Consider the following 17,759-nt stretch of genomic DNA (forward strand, 5'->3'; position numbering starts at 1 on the left):
TGGGTATTAATGATGGGTGAATATAATGGCTGAAGCGAAAGAAGTAAATTTTATCACTTTGCTTTTCCTCATCCCAAGATTGGGATTTTGAAGGAAGGTGTCGTTTTTAGCTATCAGGATCTAGGTTTTATTAGAAAGAGAATGCGTTCATATTCAGTTATTCACTCTGTTTTACTTGTACCTGTATTTCTATGAGCTACGCGAGAGGAAAATATGTGCAAGAAAGAGGGGGATATTAGAGAGAGATGTGAAAGGAGAGACGTCACAGAAAAATAGTTGATGCTTGGTCAAATGTCTGGATATTTGGAGAACCATCGCAGTGTTTCAATAATAATTATTTTAGACTTATATCGCACCAATGTCACTCAGGAGAGTGCTCAAGGCGAGCACTTTTGTTCTCATGAGGAGTTTAAAGTAGTATGATGACCACTAGTTTATGAAATTAAAACATGAAAGTAAATAACTAAGAATAACTAACACATTTCCTGAATCAATTCAACCAGGAACTTGCTGTTCCAGTCTTTTGTTGACGTTCTTTACCTTCGTCTAAGCTCTGAAGCACTTTCATCCATGGAGATTATTCGGGAGTGAGATAATGACTCTCAAGGCTAAGTCCACTAATCCAGTCACAAATAAGATTTAAATAACATCTAAAGAATCAAACGAGTATAGCTGAAAATTCCATCAATATCAGATGTAAAATAAGTTATATTTTATTTTTTGTTAATTTCACAAAACATTTAAATTCACAACCCGGGTAATATGCAAAAAAAAATCAATACTACAAAGATTCATAGTTTTTGTCGATTTGATGAATATATAAATTTCATATTTAATCATGTTTCAATAAAGGAAATTTTACACTTTCAATGTGCATTCAACATATCAAAGCTTGTACATCGTAAGATAAAAAATGAATTACATTTTCTCATAAAGGAATAATTAATTGTCAAGTAGTGATAGCAAGTGTGTGATTTCGCTACTCTTGATATGTTCGTATCACCTATATTGTACTGAACAGTTTTGTGAAATTGAACAAATATTGCAACTTGCTTATTCTACAGTTACATCTGAAATTTAGTGACATATTCAATGTTACATAATTATGCTCATTAAGATTTTCCCCTTTTATCCATATCGATTTATTGTTGAGAGTGAACCTGACCTCTTTAATGCGAGAGATAAAGTATCTCATTTCCAGTGACGGTTGGCGTAGGTGTAAATCCGTGGTAAAAATCCCGGAGAAAAATAAAGAGAGATCCTTGGGTGAGAGGAGAAGATGAGCATACACTCTTAAAGAGAACTTGAATATCATTGAAAGATTAAAGATGTATATGCAAAATAGTGGTGGCTATATGAATAAGAATGATGTTTTTAATATAAGTTATTCAAAAAGATAATGATTAAAAGAAATTTTGTGACATAATTTCGTTATCAAACACGTAACAATGAAATTCTCTTATTTGCGCGAACGCTATGTGCAAAAGCGCGCGTTGTGGCGCATAGCGACTCTGTTTGGTTTATTTAGCAACGTGATAAAAGCAGATAAAAGAGAAACTGCTTAAATTTGTTTTCTCTCTTTTAAGTGCCTTCAAAATAACGGCCTATCATCACCATTTCTGTCCGTCGAGAAATAGGACTTCAGGACCGAGGGAGAGTGAAATATATTTTGGGAAGTTGTATTTTGACAGAAACGATGTCGAAAGCTGAATATCAGACGATCAAACAGCTCAGAGGACAAATTTCGGCATTGGCACGTGAGAATAAAATGCTGAATCACAAGATGAGTCTATTGGAGAACAACGCGACGCTGAAACAAAACCTTGAGCAAAACGCTATGTTCTCTAACTTTCTCAAATGGATGGAAGAAAATGGACCTAGGACAAATGATGACCACGGAATAGATGGCAAACACAAGAATGCTGGATTGTCTGTTAAAGAAGTACCCACATCAACAGCATCTCCACGCAGATCAAATGTTGGGAATGATGTTCCTACGGGGTATGATCAAAGAGGTTCAGACATGAATAAAACATTAGATATGGGAGCTTCTTCATTAAAATCAAAACCAGACAATAGTCAACTTGATCGTCATGATAATAATCAAGCTGATTCAGATGTTAGACATGAACCAAACGTGGATGCATCAAGAAAAAACACTGATCGTAGGCCTACCTTGAATGATCATTCTCACAAGGAGAGCTCTCAAAATGGAGAAGTCTCTTTGCCCAGCAGAAACCCATTCCCAAAATACAGATTCCCGCCAAATTCTGAAGACTGGATCCACCCTCCGTTGTATAATGATTCTTATGTTGTGCCACATCCCGGTGAATCTACCATCGTAGACAGCTCCTGTGTGAGGATCTGCTGCTCAACAAGTCAGGATGACGACGACCATGACGACGCCCAGTTGAGATCCACACCAATTACATCGACCCCTAAACGACCAAGTGCTAGTTGCAAGAACGCACGTCGGTATGACGATCTAGAAACTCGAGTCTGGTCCCTCCTGGAAGAATCAAGATTGGCTGCAAGTCCGGGTCTGCGTGCTTTTGCAGCTCATGACGTTGCTAGAGACGTTGATTCTCGACCAGTGACGTCCACACCAGCGAAGACTCCACAGAAGAAAGTTGCGTTTGCAGATGAGATGAATGCAAACACATCACTGATTTATGGTGACCCAGTGTCATCGATACCCCGCTCCTACAACTGTGACCCGTTGAATTTGACCACGCCTCAGAAGACGCAGGGCTCTGTGTCGAGAAAGCTAGCGGATCAACGAGATGGTTCTTCGACGGCAAATGATGAACGTTCAGAAGTTTCTCGAGATGAGCGATCATTTCGACGCCTTACGTTAAATGATAACTCCGATTCACGCAATTGTCAACGTGGTGGAAAGTCAAAGAGACCAACTTCATCTAGAAAAGAAGATAGACATAATAGTATCAGCAAGAATGAAGGGGCAAGATCGAAATGTTCGCATGAAAATTTCTCGGCTAAGCGTGAGCTGTCGTTCAATGACGATAAAACCTCTCCTCGTCCATCAGTAAATGTGAATAAATTATTTGGTAGTAGAGGAAATGGATATATCAACCATGAACATATCAATAGTTATGGATCCCAGTATGACCAAGCTTCTTTTGGAGGAGAAAGTAGAAGCAAACGGTCAAAATATGACGGGGTGACGACCAATTCATCGGGATTGTCTTCAGGTACGTCTCTACTTCAGTCGAAATCCCTGAGCGATCATAGATCCTTTAACGCTGAGTCTGACATCTCAAACAATGATTCAACAATTGAGACACTAGAAAACGAACTTCATGGTATTTACAAGCAGAATCTGGATGATGAGGTGAAGATTACTGAAATTCGGCGCAACGCCGTCAAACGATTCGACAGCTGGCGGGATGCGATGGAAAGTGAGATGGTGAAATTGGAGAGGGATGGTAGAGAAAGACTTGCTGACAACATCAACAAGCTCAGCAAATCCTTGCCTCCGTGTTTGAAATGTGATTGTTCATCTGGATTTGATGGTAGTTCAAGATCTCTTGCAATTAGTGAGGGTCCTTTGAGTGAACTTGAAGGGAAGCTTGGTTCAAGATTGGCCGACTTTGAAGAGAGAAATGAAAAGAAACTTAATGATAGTGTCGGCGCAGAGACATATTCAAAAACAGAGACACCATCGAGGAAGCATGGAATGGGTACGTAAGATTCACTCAGACTTAAATATGTGTGAAAACGAACCTTTATATGTTAAAGGATTGGGCGATGTGCTCAAGTAAATTCATATTCAGAATTAATTTATTGATCTCAAATCCTCACATTTTAGGGTGATTACGGGGTGATTATTATGCTCCAAAAAATAAATAGAGTAATAAATTCAACAAATGGCCCCAAGATGAAGTGCAAAATGAAGAAATATAACTGATAAATATCCCCACCCCGATCAGCCACTGAACTTACGAGAAATATATACTGAAGGCTGTATTTGGTTTCATCACAGAAAGAAAACGGTCAGTTGATACCCAGACGACGTCTCCGAAAAATCTATTTATGGCTGGTTCCGACACCATCATCTTTGGTGAGATTGCTTTCCAGCTCGAACGAGTCATTCTGTCAAGGGTCTTCCGAGGAGGCTCAAAGCAACTGACTGGTAAACATTACATTCTTAAGATATCATGTTTATGAAATCATAATGCCAGGTATCAGTATTACACATTACATTTGATTCTTATACAGTGCGTATCAAAAAAAAGTTTACACTTAGAAAATATCCTGTAAAATTATACATATGTAATATCCTGAGGATTTTTCCACATTTTAACATTGGTACAGGTCCATTTAAGCAAATGACGATAAAACTGTCGAAAAATATTTCCGCTTGAGTGAGCACCACTTACTTTTGAAAAGTTAGTGAAAAATGATTTGCGCAGAACTTTGAAATAGTTATGCGAATAAAAGTAGACCTTAATCATGAATAACACGTGGAATTTAGCTAGTAAAATTGATTTGAAGATATCTTTTACCTATTTAACTTGTTTCTTTGCCCAAACCACTTCGAGGGGTACAATGCGCCACACCCCACTCCCCCACACACCGAGGCCATCGGGACGATATTTGCTTTACACTGAGCTGTGATTTACATGAAATGGCTTAGGCTTGATTTTCATTTTGTTAATCATTGTCAAGCTTGGAAAAGGTGTGGAGAAACAAGTATTAAATAAAAAAATGCAATGTAAACCCACTTTAAATGATAAAAACTTAGTGAAAAAGTGCTAGAGATGTCTGATATAAACTTTGGTTCAGATTCAGATATGTCCTCAGATCCAGCAGGCACAAAAAGGGTAAAAGTTGTGTATACTAAGTGATAAAATTTCAATTTGGGTTTCAAAATTGTCAGAAAATGCTTGAATGTATCCGTTTTATTTCAATTGACTAAAAGTGCAAGGGAAATGTGTGAGAAATGTTTCGCAGGGTAAGTATGATTTCACCCTTTACCCTTGACACAGCGTACAAACAGGCATTTCTGCGCAAACAGATTTCTGCGAGCTTTACAAAAATGGACAGTGCTCACTCAAGTGTATCATTCTGTCAAAACTTTTACTTTCATTGGATAGATGAGACCCAAACCCAGGATTGTATGTGAAAAAATTACCCACATGTTGTATATTTTTAAATTCCCGGAGCTTTTCAAAGTGTAAACTTTTTTTTGATACGCACTGTATAAGCCAGTTTGAAAAAAATGTAAGTTTTACATGTTCCAGCATGATACACCTATTTCATGAAAAACGTGACAGAGCCAAATGGGTTAAGGGCCTCGATCCTTTCCTCCATTTACATCCTTCTTCTGTCTTACCCCCCCCCCCCCCCCCGATCTCTCTTTCATTCCGCGTCTCATGATTCTAGGTGACGATTTACTTGAAGTCAATGATTTTAATGAACAACTACGATTGGATTATAATCACACTTATTCTATTCTAGATTTTGCTATTTATAATTTATATCGACTGGTTTAGTCATGAATTATCTCCTTCTATATTCTGTTTTCTTACACTTAATTTGCTAGAAGCCTTTTATAAATGAACTGCCAGTGTAATATTTTTTTTCATCGATCATAATTTAATCTAAGATCAACATTTGTTGATGTAGTTCTTTTGAATATTGGGATATTTATTATTACTCGGATAAGTAGCTTTCAATATTATTTTGTGCTGATGTTTCATATCACACAAGCGCCTGTTCCCTGTGTATTCTAATTAATGATGGGGCTATAAAGAAGAAATAGATAAATAAAAAGTGCAAAATATACATTTTACTTTGTGTATTTTATTGAAGATAGATAGTGTTGACCACGTCCATGGTTTGACCAGAGTTGATATCTGACCCTTTTATGTGTTTACTTCATGTAACCGTTCTAGTGAAGCAAATGTTTCTATTCATCCGTCTTAACATCCAAGGTTATACTCTGTCAAACATTGAAAAGATGATTCGAAGTCACTATGATTACCATGAACGACCAATGCTTCAGAGGCAGTTAGACGAGGTCAAAGGTGAATTGCAGATCTGTGGTTGGAATCACGAGTTTCATCCGAAACTTGTCGCTCATCTCATCAAGAAATTTGGGACTTTCCCGACCAACGTCAGGGCAAAGAGTGCAGCCAGGAAAAGAGGTAGGTATCCGGTGCTTGCATATTCTTTAAAACAATATGTTTTTCCCCATCTTTTTTAAAGACTAATTTCCTCTTGATTTTTATTATTTCTGTTTTTCATTTTTAATAAACACTTCCTTCTCTCGTTGAGTCACCCCCCTTAAATTTTAATCAATCATTTTATTCTTTTATAGCTTTCATATTCTTTTATGGCTATTTATGAACCCTCCATTCTCTTTTCTTCTCTAATTATAATTGGTCTCATATCCGCATTTTGCTTCATCTGAGTTTTTCTCCCTTTTATATTTTAATCCGCTTGTGTCTTTTTTTATATCCATCCCTTTCTCCTTTTCATATCCCTGCTTTCATTCCCATTCCTTGTCCCCCTTCTTTATCACTTACTCTTTTTCGCATTTCGGTATTTTGTTATACTGCCCTGCCCATATCTCTCCATATCCAACCCCTCCTTCTCATTTCTCTATCCTATTATATTGCCTTTACCCCTTCTTTTTCCACACTCTTCGCTCCGTTCTCCACTATCCATTCTTTTTCACGTCTTCTCTGTCTCCATTCTCTGTTCAATAACTGATTTTATCATACCATCTACCTCTTTTTCCTACAATTTCACTCAGGTTGGTTCGAACCACAAGCACTGAAAGAAGAAGTTCTGTGGAGGATTCCACAGAAATACATCCATGACATGATCATCATTCTCGACTGCCTCTTTTATCTCAGCAAGAAATATAACATCCCTCTCTTCACATGGTGAGGTACTGGGTCAAAGTTCACCAGTCAAAGGGTTGGTCTGATAGGAATATGAGAAGCAGAGCAGCATGAAGATGCGGAGTGGCCACTCACATACAGAATCGGAGCTTACGTATAAAAAATGTAACATAGATGCCAATAACTTCTTTATGGCACTTTTAATCAGAAATGTATCAATGGCATATAGTCATTTCAGTTAAATCAATCAGAATTACATAAGTTATCTATAAAAAAAATCACTTCTTAAAAGTTGTAAACATGATACAAATTTAATGGCATCTTAAGATGAGCCTTAAAATTATCACATAAAAATTTAAAGCTGAACCAATCTCAACTTTTGATTGATCATTGATATTAGTTTAAGTTACCTTTACATGTACATTTATTGGAAAAAGTATACTCCAGTAAAATTGAATCTAATATTTCGTAAACACCAAGCTGGACATTTACCAAAAACACATTTCCAGAAAATATAAACAACCATGATCATCCCATGTTGACCTACCGTCTCCCAATATTGCAGTTTCTGGAAGCTATTTATGGTGTAATACCACAATTTTGGCAAAAATTATTTTTCACTTACCCGTAAACATTGGTAAAGTCAGATATACTTCATGTAGCTAATATATCTTTGCAAGGCAATATTAAAAAAGATATTAATTTTCATATAACAATAACTTAATGAGATGTATAAGTGGTATACAGTGCCATGTTTGATGACCATAATTACAAACAAGTTTGATAATGTAATTGATGTTTTTTTTGCTATTTTTAAACCCAGGTTTATCTCTTGACAAACTTCTATGTAATGCTAGGATATATCTCCCTTCCTCGATATACATGGCAGTGACACAATTATCAAATGATAGAAATTCATTGAATACTCACATCATGTTTCTTTTATTATTACAAAAAAATTTTTTTTAACTTATCACTGAACTTGGTAAATGATTTGGCAGCTAGCATTCCATACAAGTGTGATCTCAGTTAACTCTGGGAACCATTGCTATGAACATACTAGTGTGCCCATGTTGAATTCACAGAGGCTATTCAAATACAGGAGTTACGTTTAAACCTCCATGGGTGGTAAACCTAAGTTTTGCCCTAGTCTAAACTAGACTTTTAAACCAAACTTCTATGGAATGCTGGCTTCATAATACTTCTTCCACATTATATTTCATCAATTAATTCATTAAAATTCATGATATTTTTGTATTTTCCTATTCTTTCTATTTCACAACTCAAATTAATTCTTGACAACTTTTTCCAGCAGAATACAAATAACTTGGCACTCCATAAAAGTGTGGTATAAGGAAACATAAGTTTAACTAAACCATGGGCTATCAGGCTTAAATACTTAGCAGAAAATTTTGCTAAAGAAATCAGATAATTCAACCGGACCTGGGGGTGTGTCACAAAGATTTAAGTGTGACCTAGAGTCACACTATAATTCCCAGTTGCATATGGCATAGAAGACATCACCACATTGGTCAGATCATGTGCACAGGACACGTACTACCGTGTATCCATCAATCAGATTGCGCGTTACATATCATGTACGTGTCGGCATTTAACGACTCTAAGTCATACTTAAATTTTTGTAAAACACCCCCAAAGTTGTGTGTAGTATGTACTCTTTGAATACCAATAAATATACCTGGATTGCCACATAACTGAGATGCCACCCTTGTTATACACAAATCATTTGGGAGATTAATATACTATATCACAAGATTAAATTTTTTGTAAAAGAAAAACATTGTAAATAAAAAAAAAACATTTATTCTAAGTACAATTTCTAATTGTATGTACAGAAACAAAATGATTAAAACTGATTCTTTAAACCTAGCCTATAGTATCGTCTTCATTCTGTCCTTGCCTCCAAGTCATTAGGCAAATAATCCTAATCCCTGTTGTCCTATTGCTATTACACTGTAGCATGCTGAAAAATAAATAATCCAAGATCCCAAGATAAAACATCATTTACACGATTACCTTGTCAAGAAATGTGATTATGTATAGCACATAATAGCAATTTAGTTTTAGACACTGGAATGTTTGGGGGATTGAAAATTGCTAAATTCCTCTAATAGACTTAGATAAAAATTAATATTTTTAGGCAAAGACAGATCCCTTTTCATATAGAATGGTCTTCTTTGTTAAGTAAAATTTCAACTTTAAAATGAATTAATGTTTGACACAGTTCATCAATCACATTTGCAATGCATACAAAGGCATAAATCATCTCTTGAAAGCACAATGATCAGACATACATATTCTATATTATTAATGATGTGGCTGTCTGAATTTCCATAGTTTAAGTTTTGATTCAGACATTTCAATCTAGACAGTTCAAACTGTCTAGATTAATTGTCAAATACATGGAGTGAAGACCGGAAAATCAACAGGAGAAGTCTTTCATTTCCGTACCTGATGTGATGTGAGGTTTGGACCTAGCTGGGCCTCAGAACACAAAAGTTTGACATGGATTGCAAATATGAAAGACCAACTCTGATTGGTTCATGATCAGTGTTTTGAACAGAATGCACATTAAACAATGATCTTGATTGGCCATTGTTGATTACTGATTAATTGCCAACATTTCCCCTCGATCACAATATCAACATGTCCAAAAGTCTGGTCTAGAGTTAACCAGGAATCTTCAGGAGATATTAAAAGAGGAATGGGAAAAAAGCCTTCCTCTCTTTAGGGTAATTATCAAACTTGTCCTGGTACCATCGATGGACCTTGGTTGATGCAGCTATCTGATTGGAAAACACAAAGGCCAGGACTAACCACCATGTTGTATGATAACCACCAAGGATGACCCCAAGAGAGGCATAAATGAGGCATTCCGCAAAGTAGTGGGGACATGAGACGTAGTCAAACCAATCTCCTTGGGGGATCATATGACGGCTAACATCTGAAACATATATGACAAAAATATACATAATATATGTCAGATGACGTACTAGTATAGTAATAAAAATGATACTAACTTAGTATAAATCCATAAGAGTCTATATGTGCTGTAAATCAACCAAACTGCACCATTTAGGTAGATCATAAGAGCAGCTTTAGCTTAACATAAAAACAAGTTTTATTATGGAATAATGTCCAGGAATATCAAGACTGAGATTTTATCAAATGATAATGACATCTATGTAATGGAGTTTTTACAGACATGTAGCAATCAGATATGATTACTTTATTAGACTTCGGCCGACCTTTAACATCACCATCCAAAAGTAGCTTTGATAACAGTTGCATGTCACAATGAACAGGAAAATGTATTATGTCCCCTTGTAATTGTATGTTGCCTGTAAACACAACTTTACATCTATGAATCATGAAATAAATATGCAAATTACACATAAAAGCTTCATGACATGTAGCCAAACAGAAAGTGAGATTCACTCCCTCATCTGAAACCGTCTCAGAATCAACACTAAATTTTCAGTTGACTAGAAGTTTTTTTTCCTTACCTTTCTTTGTTTTTCTCAAACTTGCAAAGATGACATGAGCTCTATGATGATGTAAACTGGCCCAAATGAACATTAATAAGCCCGCTATGTGATACCAGCGGATGTGTTTCAAAAGATCCAGTGCTTGAATAGCTCCACCTAAAAACAACATAAATAAAGCATCATTTCGTAGCATTCTGAGTACTGCACATGCAGCATAGTGAGTATTAACAAAAACCATCCCATATTCATTTTTATATTAGAGCAACGGATAAGACTTTGCAAAAAAAATGTGACAAAGAAAGATGTGATCACGAATATAAAATGTATTTGTAATGGTTTTACATTTTGCATTTCATCAAACAGTAAATTAAATCAAATACAGATCTTTTTGTTAGGCTATCAAGCTGCTAAATCATTTATCCAAGACAATTGTCAATGGGCAATTCCATAAAATATGTATATCCGACCCCCTACATATGGGACCTTCATTAAATTTTCTGTCCCTGATTTCTTTTTCTTTTGACAGTCTGTAATGTTCTCAAAGAACCATGACTTGGTCACTTTATGAAGTGAAGTAAGACTTGAGAAAAATGGGGGTCGGATGTTATTGCCCCAATGTTACTGTCATTGGGTACAGTAACTGTTTAGCTACTGTCTAAATATTTTTTACACCTAATAATACAATCATCAACAAACCTTTCACACTAAAATTTGGTCCCTCTGCCACAACACTGATGCCAACAAATGAGTAAAACATGATGCCTGTGATGTAGTGACTTATATGAATACTGGAGTTGGAGTATACACTGATGGCAACACATTCATAGATTCTCCTATGTGCATGGATAACGATGACTACCATGGCTATTATGACAGTGAGTAGATCAGCTGGGTTTGGAGATAAGATCAGAAGGGGAGACATTGTGAGCATGTATTCAACATTTCATTTAAACAATTTCACAACAGCAGGGTATCCAGCATCAACTTCCACAAAGAAATGTATAGGCCCCGCCCAAGGACAATCATAATAGAGTCATAACTGTTCCTAGACAAGTGGGCCCTTGAAATTCTTTGTTGGAGCTGATGCTGGATACACACCTGCAAAAGGTATCAAAATTATTTATCAGTTCAAAATTTCTCTTAAAACGTATCAATATTTTATTCCTTGAGTATAGTAGGAACGGATCCAAGATTGCCTGTGGGAGCAATTTTCTTACATAAATCAACAACCAATGAGGTCAAAGTTCATCACCACTTCTGGGAAGCATTTTCCCCAAATAAAGTTTTCTGACAATTCTTTCTATCGTCTTTTTCTACAATATGGATCTAGGGGGGCAGGCAAGGCCCACTTGCTTGCCCCTAGTGGATCTGCCCATGATCTAATCACAATAAAATTTGTGTCCAACTTAATAATGTAGCCCCCTCCTTCTGATTTACTCTATTATTACTTCACTATTACTATCTTGCTTTGTTTTATTGTTTATACCTAAAAAGAACCCAATATTATCACAGCAGTAATTCTATGAGCAGCATTAGTTCAGAGAATGTGTCAATTGTCAAGCTTAAAAGAATATAGACTAATGTCACAAAATAAGCTTAAACAATAGAGTGGGTTTAACTTGAGATTGGTCATTTTGGTGTGGTCAACTGCATGCACACAGAAACAAAACATTTGTAAATTAATAATTTGGACTAAAATTTAATTAATAGATTTTTTCTAAAGTATATGAATAAATGAAAATTGTTTGAAACCATTTAAAACAAAATGACATAAAATAAAAGGGATTAATCATTAATAATCCTATAACATAACACAAAAACAGCAAATTGCTTGTAGGTATACATGTCTTATAATTTCAAAAAAAAAATATGCAGATCAGCTGGATCATCAACAAACCATGACATTGTTTTTTTTTCTTCATACCATTTTGGTTAATCTGACATTACACTCACCTGAAGGGTGTGATACAGGATACTTTGTCAGAAATGTGATCATCTTAGTAAACCAATCTGGCAAGACTGAACCTTGGAAAGTACACTGAAGAATATTCATCAAAATAAAGCCATTCCAGATGAAAGATAGGATGTAAAAATGAACAAACCATCTGCAAAAATATAACAAATCTTTATTCATTGATTGATGGAGGATGAGCATCAGTTTTACTATGATCGGACACAAGAGAGTTAGTTGTGTATGAAAGATAAGCTAAGCCACTTGTTCACTGCTACCATCCTGCCTGTGGAGAATCTACAGGTAGGACTTTGGTATGCCAATGCTGTACATAGCACACACTTTAAAAACCATTAAAATATCACTTTTGTGACCAAAATTACTAATTTCCATACAGTTGCAATTTATTTTTCATTAGTAACTTGGGAATAATTTTTGTATTCACCAGAGCACTCAAAAACTTGAATTTTGGGCATATTTTTGTGAACACCCTCTATTGGTGGAAAGTAATATGGCAAGAAAATTTTCATTTTTCAATCTCTATTTTTAATTAAGAAAAAAATAATCAAAAAAAAAAAATTACAGAAGAGCCAAGTTATATGAATAGCTGTAATGAAAACTGACAGTGTAAGAAAATCAAGCATTTGTCCCATAAAAAAGCGAAAATAAGCCAAACATTGCCACCCTTATTTTGCCACACATGGAGATGTAACTGAGAACAAGGTTATATCATAACCTTGTTCATTGAATGAGTGAGCTAGGCCAAGCAGTGAAGGATACACTTTGACAGTATACTTCATATTTGTTCTCCCCCCCCCCCCCCTCCTTCCTATACTTGTTCCCCTCCCCTCTTCTCCCCCCCCCCTCCTCCTCCTTTCTTCTTCTTCTCTTCTCAACCTCAATAAGTAGTTCTCTATTAATTTTAAAAAGAATCGCAGTATCGCACGATAATGCTTTGTTAATGTGATGTCACACTAACTCAAATTAGAATACGTGGGACCGTCGTTAAAATGCTTCTGCACACAAACCTCTTTGGTACAAGCAGAAACTGTTGGATACTGGTCCGTTTCCGGGGGTCTAATAGCTTTCCGTAGACAACAACATCTTTTAACAGGTTCGGTAAACAATTATACACAGTTTGTGAATAAGAAAGTATCACAAACAGAAATGACAGAGTAAAAACAAGCCAAATCCACGATAACAGATCCATCCTGTCTTGACTTGAGACTTGAATTTAAGTTGAAATGTAATTGGGATCATATATAGCTAGCTAGCTAGGCGCACACGAATTACGTAATCTGCTCATTGCCCACGCGCCCCGCCCGCGCGTTTCCGTTTTACACCCTGGCGAAGGCATTTTCCGGAAAAGTAGCCAAAAAGCGACTAGTAATGAGTCTACGTCTACGTTTGTTTACATTATCGGCTGGGCGCGCGATCCAAAGTCCGCACCGAAGTTATCCGCAGAACATATACCGTACTTGCAAATAATGCAGCTGAGCTTATACTTTCCAGGTTCAATACGAATGTTTGCCTTGATCATTTGCCTTACCGATTTGCTGATGTCTGTCTTTTTCTCTATCTGTCTATATATCTATCTCTCAAATTCTATCTCTATCTATCTATGTAACTGCAGTATCTATCTATCTAATAATCTTCTCTGTCTCTCTCATTCTTTATCTAACATCGATCTATCTCAAATTCTCTATCTCTCTCTATCTATCCATCCATCTGTCTGTCTTTATTTCTCTCTCTCTACCTACCTATGTAACTACAGTATCTATCTGTTAATTTGTCGCTCTTCTCTCTCATTCTTGATCTATCTGACATCTATCTATCTCTCAAATTCTCCAGCTCTCTCTCTCTGTCTGTCTTTTATTTATCTATCTATCTATGAAACTACAGTATCGGTTAATTTGTCTATCTTCTCTGTTTCTCTCATTCTTTATCTTTCTATCTCAAACATCTATCTATCTGTCTCTCAAATTCTCTCTCTCTCCTTCTCTAGCATCTGTCTGTCTTTTTTCTCTCTTTCTCTTTGTCCGTCCATATTTCTATCTATAACATCTCTCTCTCTCGATCTCTCTCTCCCCCTCTATATATCGACCTCTCTGTCTCTCCCCCTCTCTCTATTTATCTATCTATCCATCCATCTCTCCCTCTTTCTCTCTCTTTCTATCTATCTATCCACCTCTCTCTCCCTCTCTCTCTCTCTCTCTATTTCTATCTATCTATCTGTCTTTCTTGTCTCTATCTATTTATCAGTCTTCTATATCTATCTTTCGGCAGCTTCTAAGTGTATCAATCCATCAAACTTCAATTTGTCTTTCCATTATAAGTATCTGTTTATTTTGATTTTGTCTGTCATTCTATTCATTTAGTTAATTTATTTTTGGAAAAAAAACTATCATAAACAACGCGACTGCAAAAGCATGTTCGGATTTCACTCCTGACTGCCACATGAAGTGCCGAGGAACTCTGTGCTCTGATCAGTAACTGTGCAAATTGCATGCGGTGGTGGACTCGCCTGTGTCGCACGCTGCATGCAACCAGCGACGTGTGTAGACTCTTCACTAGTCGCTTTTTGGCTACTTTTCCGGAAAATGCCTTCGCCAGGGTGTAAAACGGAAACGCGCGCCCCGCCCCCTTATTGACGAATCTTTATCATACAAAAAAATAATGTGATATATCAAATTTGCATCCACTTGTTGTTTTACCAGGAATTCTATGACAAGCATTTCTGGGAGCATTTCATTTAGCCATGATAAGCAAATATTTCGATGGATGGGCATCATCACAGATAAATTGCATATGATTACCATGCAGCTCGATCTTCGCAAATAGGCAATTATTATCCGAGCATGAATGATATTTTGAAAATCATTTTGGTTAAATCAATTTTTCTTATGGCAAGCCGCAAAATCAAACCCAAAATATAGACTGATGAGGCTAAGAGAGTACAACTAAACACATTTATTTTAAATTTTTGGTTTATCGTGTTGGAGATGCTTTGTGTAAGTGTTATATTTTTTTTTATTGTATGTTGTATATATTTTGGGGCCTATATAATTTTATGTAAAGGATTATGAACTCGGATTTTCGACCACTATAGATACACTGACTGTCACACTTTTTTTTCTGAGGGAGCAAATTTTCGGGAGAAACTCAAAAGCGAAAAAGGAGCTCTTTTTTTTCTAAAGTGAAATTGAACTTTTATGCACACGTACGTTTGGTGAATTTTTGAAGAAAAAAAATCAGTACAAATGCAAGTTTTTGAAATTTCGAGGGGGGGGGGGTGGCTGCTCCAAAGGTTATATACTCCTCCCACCTGCATGGGATCATAATGTTTCTAACCACTTGCTCTTATGTTGCTATTTTTGTATGTACCAACTGACCAGGATAACCACGATCTGTAATGCATGATTAATGTAAGCAAAAGCATGACATCAAAGGACGGTCCACCCCAACAAAAAGTTGATTTGAATAAAAGGAGAAAAATCCAACCAGCATAACACTGAAAATTTCATCAAAATCGGATAAGAAAGTTATGACATTTCAAAGTTTCGCTTAATTTCACAAAACACTTATTTATTTATTTTTTATTTATTTATTTCACATCTTTATCCAGAGTAGCCTGTTCAGCTTTATACAAACAAATATGCAAAATTACACAATATATACAATTAAAAAATTCATTAAAAATCGCTGGTCTTCCACAGGGCTCTGCATAAATACCAAAAAACATATATTTCATAACATAAAGAAAACATAAGTAAAGAAAATATATATACACATCAGAATAAGATTTGAAATGAGAAAGTAAAAGGACGTGGTAAGATAGGAAGAAAGAGATAGAGAGAGAGAAAGGGCCAGAGGTAAACAGAGAGAGAGTTCAGGAGCAAAGGTAATTATGTAATATTTGACCAGTCAGGCATATTCTTAAGAAAAGCATAAGATAGCATAGGATAAAAACCAAATCGAGGAAGTGATCATGCATTTCTAATAAAACACAATACATGTAGCATGTGCTGTAAGTATGAGAAGTGATGTCATATTCTTATCTGTGATTATATCATTTTAGGAGTAATTTAAACTTATATGCACATCCCAGTCGTTATGCAAATGAACAGAGTGATGACCGGAGGACGTCAACCTCTCACAATTTATTTTGTACCTTATTATATGAAATATGAAAAATTATTATTTTCTCCTCATTGTCAGTGAAACAAAACTTTATTCCTTCCTGAATATGTGGAATTACCATTACATGTATTTTAACAGTTTATGCATGATTAAATCAAACTGGTAATTATAGTCAAATAAGGACCAAATTTCAAACAATAAAATAAAAAAGATGAGGGACATCATTGACTCTTTTATCACGTCACTGAGTTGTGCATATAACTTTTGTGAAAAATAAGCTAAACTTAAAAATGTCATAACTTTTATATTCAGCAGATTTTGATGAAATTTTCAATATTATGCTTGTTTTATTTTTTTATCAGTGGTAGCTACGCTTGTCTGACACTAGCCGCTGGGACTAGCCGTTACTTTTTAGAAAAATGAAACAAAACAAACAAAATTTCATCATAGACTATGAAAAATGTTGGTATTTGCGTAAATAGTCTATACAGTGGCGTACAGATGGGGTCACTCGTCGCCCTCCCCCTCCCCAATTTTTTTGACGACCAAGAAGAAAAAAATAAAAAAGGAAAGATAGAAGGGTGAAATTAATAAAATATGATAATAATTTCTGAATATTTTCTATCACCATTGTTTTTAAAATAAATATGTTGAAATTTTGCTCAATCGCTTCGCTCGCTTGCAAATTTTTATAATTTTGCCCAATATACCATATCTGGCCCCCTCAAAATCTTGGCTCATTAAACCACTGATCCTTTTTCGAACGCCTATCAGTCCCACATGCAACGTTGGCATCCGGCATCGTCGGCTCGTTAGGAGCTTGTTCAGATCAGTCATAGGCGCTAGGCTCTTTAATTTGATTTTCAGTATCCCATCGTTGGCATCGTAGGCCAATATTGCAGATAAGCCACCAAAAAACCCAAACAATGAAGGGCCCTTTTTTAGGGCGGCCCACTGACCAGGGGTCCGTTGCAGAAAGAGTTGCGCTTGCAAGTCAAAAAATCAATCGCAAGTCCAAAATGCGTGCTGTTGATTGGTTGAAAACAGGTTGAAAATCAAGATGCGCGTGATTTTTAGAGTTACGTTTGATTGCAACTCTTTCTGCAACGGGTCCCAGGGGCCGCTTTGCAGAAAGAGTGGACAGCTGAGTGGGGCGGCTGCGGAGCTGGAAGGCCAAGGAAGACGGTTTTCGTTTTCTATTTGTACATTTGAAGAAACCGAACATTGCTGTGGCGCGGCAGATTTCGTATCAAAGATAAGAGTGAGCTGAGGCGGGGAACCGAGCTG

At 36.2% G+C, this 17,759-nt stretch overlaps 2 protein-coding genes across 2 annotated transcripts; one reads left to right on the forward strand and one right to left on the reverse strand.

The window, feature by feature from the left end:
* Positions 1 to 3,946: 3,946 nt before the first annotated feature.
* On the forward strand, positions 3,947 to 7,847 carry LOC121408021 (speriolin-like protein). The gene is made up of 3 exons (XM_041599324.1): positions 3,947 to 4,153; positions 5,958 to 6,170; positions 6,782 to 7,847. Exons 1-3 carry the CDS (start codon positions 4,054 to 4,056, stop codon positions 6,916 to 6,918), a joined length of 450 nt encoding a protein of 149 aa, XP_041455258.1. The 5' UTR covers positions 3,947 to 4,053; the 3' UTR covers positions 6,919 to 7,847.
* A 1,463-nt stretch (positions 7,848 to 9,310) lies between these two features.
* On the reverse strand, positions 9,311 to 13,563 carry LOC121406136 (polyprenol reductase-like). The gene is made up of 5 exons (XM_041597158.1): positions 13,361 to 13,563; positions 12,335 to 12,486; positions 11,078 to 11,269; positions 10,400 to 10,537; positions 9,311 to 9,837 (listed from the first exon to the last, which is right to left on the reverse strand). The coding sequence occupies exons 1-5, from the start codon at positions 13,540 to 13,542 to the stop codon at positions 9,587 to 9,589; spliced, it is 915 nt and encodes a 304-aa protein (XP_041453092.1). The 5' UTR covers positions 13,543 to 13,563; the 3' UTR covers positions 9,311 to 9,586.
* Positions 13,564 to 17,759: the final 4,196 nt, after the last annotated feature.

This window comes from Lytechinus variegatus, chromosome 1 (genome assembly GCF_018143015.1).
Source record: "Lytechinus variegatus isolate NC3 chromosome 1, Lvar_3.0, whole genome shotgun sequence".
Lineage (NCBI taxonomy): Eukaryota > Metazoa > Echinodermata > Echinoidea > Temnopleuroida > Toxopneustidae > Lytechinus > Lytechinus variegatus.

Coding starts and splice junctions, on each gene's coding strand:
- LOC121408021 (XM_041599324.1), top strand. CDS start 4,054: ATGGCTGGTTCCGACACCATCATCTTTGGTGAGATTGCTTTCCAGCTC. Junction 4,154..5,957: donor AGGCTCAAAGCAACTGACTG/GTAAACATTACA, acceptor TTAACATCCAAG/GTTATACTCTGTCAAACATT. Junction 6,171..6,781: donor GAGTGCAGCCAGGAAAAGAG/GTAGGTATCCGG, acceptor AATTTCACTCAG/GTTGGTTCGAACCACAAGCA.
- LOC121406136 (XM_041597158.1), bottom strand. CDS start 13,542: ATGGATCTGTTATCGTGGATTTGGCTTGTTTTTACTCTGTCATTTCTG. Junction 10,538..11,077: donor ACCAAATTTTAGTGTGAAAG/GTTTGTTGATGA, acceptor TGTTGTTTTTAG/GTGGAGCTATTCAAGCACTG. Junction 9,838..10,399: donor TTTGAGAAAAACAAAGAAAG/GTAAGGAAAAAA, acceptor TATATGTTTCAG/ATGTTAGCCGTCATATGATC.